This window comes from Stigmatopora nigra, chromosome 1, assembly GCF_051989575.1.
Source record: "Stigmatopora nigra isolate UIUO_SnigA chromosome 1, RoL_Snig_1.1, whole genome shotgun sequence".
Classification (NCBI taxonomy): domain Eukaryota; kingdom Metazoa; phylum Chordata; class Actinopteri; order Syngnathiformes; family Syngnathidae; genus Stigmatopora; species Stigmatopora nigra.
Window position 1 is genome coordinate 13,475,903 of NC_135508.1, and position 7,512 is coordinate 13,483,414.

General features: G+C 40.0%; 1 protein-coding gene across 1 annotated transcript; it reads right to left on the minus strand.

Annotated features, from left to right (window-relative positions):
* Positions 1-1,459: 1,459 nt before the first annotated feature.
* zfp64 (zinc finger protein 64 homolog (mouse)) lies at positions 1,460-6,466 on the minus strand. Its single transcript, XM_077731674.1, has 6 exons — positions 6,169-6,466; positions 5,896-6,060; positions 5,406-5,546; positions 5,028-5,090; positions 4,685-4,936; positions 1,460-3,417 (listed from the first exon to the last, which is right to left on the minus strand). The coding sequence occupies exons 1-6, from the start codon at positions 6,188-6,190 to the stop codon at positions 2,279-2,281; spliced, it is 1,782 nt and encodes a 593-aa protein (XP_077587800.1). The 5' UTR covers positions 6,191-6,466; the 3' UTR covers positions 1,460-2,278.
* Positions 6,467-7,512: the final 1,046 nt, after the last annotated feature.

Genomic DNA, 7,512 nt, shown 5'->3' on the forward strand with positions numbered 1-7,512 from the left:
GCATGAGGTGACTTAATATGAATGGAAATAAACCAACAACAAACTATTCAGTTAATTTAACTTTGACATTGTTATCATAGTGATTAACTCAGCTATGCAAACCCATGACTCCTAAAAATTATTGTCAATAATCAAATAAGAAACAGAAGTTATTACATAAAAAAACAAGGATGGTGCTATTTTTAGAGCAGGTCCACCAGCAACTCCTGTGGACCTTCTGGGCTGCCCTTGAGCACCTTATCAGTGATCGCTATGCTAAAGTATCACATATAACATTTTGCCACCTCTCAGATACTTATAGTATGTCTCCATTTTCTAAGAAATTCCTTTCTAAGTGGTCAGAATTCTTGTACAATCCAGATTAGCTGCCAGTCCATTGCAGGCAAAATATAGCCAATCATTGGAGTTTGTATTCCCTCACGATGGACAATTTAGTACAAGAGTGGATAAGGGCCAAATTTCAATTTTCAAACAGTCGGATAGACCTAACCAAATTGGTCATCCATTCATTTTCCTTTTGACTTATCCTCACGAGGGCGGCAGAATTGCTGGAGCCAATCCCAGCTAACTATGGGCAAGACCAAAATTATTCCATGAATTTTGATTGTAGCAGATTAAGAGCCCAAACAAAACACGAACCTCAGCACTTTGATGCAGAAATGTTAACAACTGTGCATCACTATTTTGAAGAATAGATAGAAAAGACAGAATACTGACCTCATAAAAGGACAATTATCTAAATATAACTTATTCAACTTGTATTCGAACTGTTCTTTTGTACCAAGGTTATGTTGAAATGATTTTATTAGCCTTCCCTACAAACTACCAGATTAGAAAGAAAAGAAATAAAAATCCCCTGCCAAGTTCAAGTGCAACCTTAACCTTTTAAAAACAAAAATAAATATCTATATGAAGTCAAGAGATGAACAAGAAGCCAAAAGATGGGAGGCTAGAAGAACAGCACTTTATTGAAAAATCAATCAGTGCAGAGAAACAAGGCTTTTAAGGAAGTCGGGCCATTGTGTGCATTAGAAGATTTTCTATTTGCGAGACGCACAAAGAAAAGGACCTGAATGGATTCATCTGAGGAAAAAAGAAATCAATATTAAAAGCCTGCATTTGAGGACTCTATTAGGGGAAATGTGTCAATCTATCTGCTGCCTTCTTCTGGACTATCTGGCCAACTGCAGTCCAGCTATTCCATTCAAGAAATTTATGAAGGAAAAAAATAAAAATCACACTGCAAAGAGCTAATTTTTTTTCCAGTTTTTTTAGTTGTAGATGTTTTTAAAAACATCTCAGTCAAACTGCTTTTGGGTATGGGGAGCAATTGTAGTACAGTGTTCCCTCGGTCATCGCGGTTAATGGGGACCGGGACCACCCGCGATAAGTGAATTTCTGCGAAGTAGGGGTTCCCCTTCAAAAATGCTTAATTTGAATCCTCCCCCTGTATACAGTACACCATTAAGAATGCGGGTAGAGAGAGTGAAATTCCTGTTATAACAAAAAAAGGACACTAAAATATGTTGTCTCAATGTAATATTTGTATTTTTTTTCCCAAAGAAATCCGTGAAGCTCTGAGTCCGCGGTGGCTGAACCGCGAAGTAGCGAGGGAACACTGTATATCCATGTAGCAATACACTTTTTGCCTCATTAGTCAAATTAAGTTACATTATGGAGAAATGTTGTTGTCTAGGTGAGGACAAAAAGTGTACTGTACGATTACAAATAATTTATAAATAGCCCTTGATGGTCAAAGACAAAAAAAAAGCCCCCGGGCCCCACTGGCATGAATGAGTACATGGGTCCACATGGTCTATTTTCACAGCACCTCTTAATCAATTGGTTATTCTAAAAGCTTTAAAAAATCAATCATCATAGCAAGAAAACGAAGGTGAACAATTGACTTCCAAATAGTTCTTTACTGTACACTGCAAAACCTAACATCTTCTCATTCTACAAATAAATAAACATAACTTAACCTTGTAAAACAGAGTCACTCTTTCCAATCTAAAACACATTTTGTAGTCCTAACTCATTTAATGTTAGTACAATAACATTTTGGAGCATTTGAAGAAGAACTGTTAATAGAATCAAATGCTTCCTCAATAACTTGATTTACTTTGTTAACAATAATCATTTTAAAAAGGGGGAATTACATAAACAAGCTACTGTTGAGTTATTATTTTTAAATCTCAAAGAATGTGGTTTTGAATTATGAAGGGAACAACTAAAACATGTAGCTTAAATGACGCCTCCAATGAAAATGTTGCGGTGGTCACATGCTAAGGCACTGCCCTCGACCGTCCCCACCTGCCTGGGCCGGCCCGGTCGGACATGTTGAGTTCACTGTGCTAACGTTCCCTTCTGTCACCACTGTCACCTCTGCACCACCCTCTTGAACCAAGGTGCCCAATTCCTCCAGTTCAGTACAGGACGTAATGAAAGCTTGGGGGAGGACGCCAGATGCCTGAGCGCCTATCGTCGGGTGAACTAAGGTCTGCTGCAGAGGGCTATCACTGTCCTCGGTGGAGTACAACGGCGTCAAAAGGACCGTCTGGGGTACCAAAGTGGCGTCTGTGCTTTCAGACAATCTGGGGGGCTGCAAAGGTGCCAGCAGATTGACCTGCTGGATCACAGAGTTCACCACCACATCCTGGTGTTCGGGACTCAAAAGAACCATTTTGTTGGGACTTTCCGCAGAGGAGACGATTATTTTTAGCTGTGTGCTATTGTAAGGGACCAAGGAATCCACGTGAACAGGGACTTCCGCCAGAGGGGACGTCAAGGGGGTCCCTTGCACTCTCGGTGGATTGACACTCTCCTTGTGCTGTTTTCGGTGGCTCCTGAGGGAGTCCTCTCTCACAAACGAAGCGCTGCATGAGTCACAGCTGAAGGCTCGGGCAGCTTCAAGTTTGGCCCGGTATCGAGAGCTGATGGGTTTCGGGGGTTCGTCGCTCGCCCTTTTTACGCCGGCCTTCTCGGGCGTGCCGGAATGGAACCTTTTCCTGTGGATGACCAAATTGCTCCGCTGTTTGGAGGCGTAGTTGCACGAGTCGCACTTAAAGGGACGCTCCTCCGAGTGGATCCTTTCGTGAACTTTGAGGGCGCCTCGACTGGCGCAAGAGTACGTGCACTTTGGGCACTGAACGGGCTGAACGGGCCTGTGCTGGCGTGAGTGCTGCCGGAGCGCCATTTTGCTGGCGCACGCAAACTCGCAGTGAGCGCATTGGAAGGCGTTCTCGGTGCAGTGTTTGATCTGAATGTGAGACTTGAGGTTACCTTTCATGGCGCAGCGGTACTCGCAGAGGTCGCATTTGTAAGGCTTCTCTCCAGAGTGCACCCGAACGTGTCTTTTCAAGTCGGAGTTGATTTTGAACTTGGCCTGGCATTGCTGGCACTGAAAAGGTGCGTCTCCTTGGGGAAGAGACAACACGAGACGTCAAAAAGGATGGCCTCTCAATCCGTTGCCTTACTCCAGTTCCAATCACGGTTCTCTTTCATTCAACACCAAAGCAGTTGACGTCAATTTCTTCTCATATTGCTCAAAGAAAGCTTTACCACCAAGGCTTGGTTACATGACAATGACAACCAAGTCAACTGTACCACATTTAGGTTCAAATCTTTTTTTACTGGTTCATCCAGTATGCGTTTGAATCGGACCACTGTGTTTACACTCGACTAAACAAAGCGCCTCGAGAAAAACTGCAGCTTGCAAGTGTACATGCTGATAAATCATAAGTGTTGAGGAAGGATGAGAAAGGACAGCTATGTAAACGATGTAAATAGCGGGATGATGTGATTTAAAACACCAAAGCGTTCAATAAGCAAGAGGAAATCCGGTGGATACAATTGAGCTTTTTTTTCTTGATTTGGAGCTTTACCAAAAAGAAGAAAAACAATATCCGATTTTTTGTTTTTGTCTTTTTAAAAGCATTTTATCGGGGTGTAGGAGGTTTCAAGATGGCTGGTGTTTGACGAATTCTCACCAGGCATCACAGGTAGTCCTAATTTTGAGTTACCTCAAAATTTTGTGCGGCTCCAGAAAGTAAATCACGAGTGCCAACTTTCGGTATGAGGATCAAATTTAAGTGAAGAATATAAATAGATGTATATTGTATTTCCTGATTTTCTCCGCTTATTTCAATCAATAATTGCAATTTTTAATCCATTTTTTTCTTTTTGTGTTTCTAGTTCAAAAATCATTTCGTAAAATCTAAAATTAAATATAAAAATATGTTCTGTTTTCCACTTTAATATTGAATATCATTAAAAAATATATTTTGGCACAAATAAACATTGTTTTAGATTTTTAAACAAAATATATAGAGCTATTGATCAATTTCTTTTTATCCGATTACAAAACAAAATCTAAATATTATTAATAAAATGGTCCGTCCCACAGTTTGACACCCTTGCCTTAAAGCGTCTTCATAAATCCAAAAATCTAAAAAGCGAGACTGATGTGTATTAAAATTAAAAAATACCAATTTTTAAAGACGTTTCAAAATTGTGATTAAGACCTTTTATGAGATTTTAGGAGGATTTTTAGAAATTTGGCTTTGGTCTTCAATTGAAATTGTTGGATTTAAGACCTTTTGAGTCTTTTTTAGTTTGACATTTTGTGGCTAAAATGTAGTTGTCCGTTGTGGTTGACAGTGTCTCGTGCAAATGAGCAACCCACCGGTGTGCGAGCGGAGGTGCACGGTGAGCTGGCTGGAGTTACGGCTGGCGTAGGGACAGATCTGGCACTTGAAGGGCCGTTCGTCGTAATGGATTCGCATGTGCTTTTTGAGGCTGCTGCTGTCGGCCGCCGCATAGGAGCACAGTTTGCACTTGTGAGGCTTCTCGCCCGTATGCGAGCGGCTGTGCATGTTGAGCTTGTCCCGCCGGCTGAAACGTTTGTGGCAGAGCTCGCACTCAAACGGCTTTTCGCCTGAAAGTGTCGATGAAGAAAAAAGACAGCTTGACGAACAGGTGCAAACACTCTGATCGCTTTTAAAAGTGAGGGAGAGACAAAAACGTACCTGTGTGGGTTTTAAGGTGGCGTTCCATGTCTTTTTGGCCATACTGCGTCTTAAACGTGCACCCTGAAGAAGAGGAAAGGATACATGTGATACACTTAAGGCCACCTTGAATATTTTATTTTTATTTCATAAATAATTGCCACCTAATTGCAAGAAAATGGAAATGTTTTGGGAATTTTTTTGTTATCATTACTTTTTTTATTCATGCTTTGTTTTATTTTAGGTGCATTGTTTTGGGGCTTTTTTTGTATATGCAAGTTATATCCCCCAAAAGTTGGGACAATGTGAATGAATAGAAATAATAATTCATGGTAAGTAGTCTTTTCAGCTGAGTTTATTTTATGTTTTGTTCTAATGGGATAAGACATGATGACCCACCTGAGAAACAGCAACTGTGCCTCTTTGATGTCAGCGTGTCTTTGAGCTTTTTGGTCTTCTGGGGTTTTGTCAGGATCTTCTTAACACCTCTCAAAACACACGACTGGAAGGTCTCCTCCAAAACCACCTCAATACTGGCACCTTAATAGGATGGCAAGATAATTTGTGATTCATCACTTTTTTTTAACATGCTCAAAAGTCAGTGGAAACTGTGGGAGACGACTAAAATGTTACCTTTCCATGATAAACTGTGGTTAAAGGATATTGGAAAAAACTGAGATTGCAGCTTTTTGGGTGTTTGCGACCTTGCAATTAAAATACATGTTTGTTTTTTTCACCGATGACTTTAATAACTACTTTAATAGTTTTCCCAAACTATGGCTGACTCACATTTTATACCATTGAGGTCAGAGCAGGTCACGGACAAATAAATGATGAAAGAAAAGGTGAAGGAATAAAGCCAGGATGAAGAACCTGGGATGATATTCACCTGACAGCAAGGGAGCTGCTGATGTTGCAGTGGTTGAGGTGTCACGAGGAGGTAGTGAGCATCCATTCTGCTTATGGGCCAGAAACACTTCGAAATTGTTGTATTGCTGCTTGCAGAATCCACAGATGTGGATGTCAGGGCTCATTTCCACCACTACAGATTGTCCTTCCAGAGGTTAAAATCAAGTTATCAAACACGTACATGCTAGATCCACTGGTAAGAAGACATGAGAAAATTGATGTTTATTTACTTGATCATGTTTTTTTTTCTTACCTTCTGTGTCGTATGCTGCCATTGTGGGGATACTTTTGCGACAAAGAAAGTCATCTTCTGGCTCCTCTTTGGCAAATCACGTTTGTTACTGGCCGGTCCGGAACACAAACTAGCCTCCTCATTTTGGATTTTAAATTGCGAATTGTAAATTACAATATCGGAGCAAATAAACAACAGTACAGAAGGCAAAACGTCGGCTTGGCTGCGTTTTGCGACGAGCTCACTGTGTTTACGGCTGCATCGCACGCGCGTGCGTACACAAACTCCAGCTTCCGCGGACGGTGACGTCACGAGACATCGGTCATTTAAATTATTTTATTTTGTGTTTTCATCACTAGTTTCAATTTGAGTTGACTTTAATCTATAAGACAATATAAAAAAAACAACATAACGACATAATGCAAAGCAAAATGCATCCTCTTTGCATATTATATTCACACTTGATCAGTTATTGTGACTCTATATGAGGAATTAGTTTGGAAAAATACTTCAGGGCATTGTTGGTCTCTAATATAAATCTGAAATAATAAAAATAAAAATAAAAAACAGTATGTTGTAATATGTCCATTTTATTGGTACTTTATTATTGAAGTGTTTATACCTCAATTTCTCTCATATATTTGAATTTAAAATAAAAATTAAAAACCCAAACAATCTTTATAATGTAGTGGTTAATTTATCCTGACTTTGATGTGAGAAAACTCGGATTGATTACCTCCCAGTCGATAAATGAAATAAAAATATTATAATATATAAAAGAAAATGACAGGTAATGTCAAATTAGAACTAGAACACATCTTGACAGATTTTCTGATTGATCAATACAACTAACACACATCACCCTAGTGTACATTATGCCAATGCAGAAAGAACTTTTAATTTTGCAGGTATCTATCCGTTTATAAAACTAATATACTCCATGAGTAGTTTGCATTTGAAGTCATTTATTTGACCAGTTGACGTGTTCACCGACAACTACTGATGTCTACAAGGCCCAAACAACACATGTCAGCAAATGGGCCTGAAATATAGCACTTACACATTTAAACACATACACACACATGCTTCCATCTCTCAAGTTATGTCATTTTAGTGGCTTGTTGGGGCGAGTGAATGAGAAAAGCCTCGTTATGCGCTGCTGGTGTGAATAAGCCGTGAACGTGACTGACGCGCGGTGCTATTTTCACTGGCAGCTCCTTAACTGGTTCATTGCTACTGGGAGGCTGAAGACTTTGGCCTGATTCCCACCCTGCTGAAACAGCACAATCAGGCAAACAAGAAGTCCACACACACACACACACACACACAGAAATATAGAACATAGTAGCTTTTAACACGTCAGAC

Bases quoted from the DNA above. Each gene is read 5' to 3' on its own strand.
- zfp64 (XM_077731674.1), bottom strand. From the start codon at position 6,190: ATGGCAGCATACGACACAGAAG. The intron at 6,061-6,168 runs GTAAGAAAAAAA...AACCTCTGGAAG, and splicing joins GGCAGCATACGACACAGAAG to GACAATCTGTAGTGGTGGAA. The intron at 3,418-4,684 runs GTGGGTTGCTCA...CTCTTCCCCAAG, and splicing joins GCACCTCCGCTCGCACACCG to GAGACGCACCTTTTCAGTGC.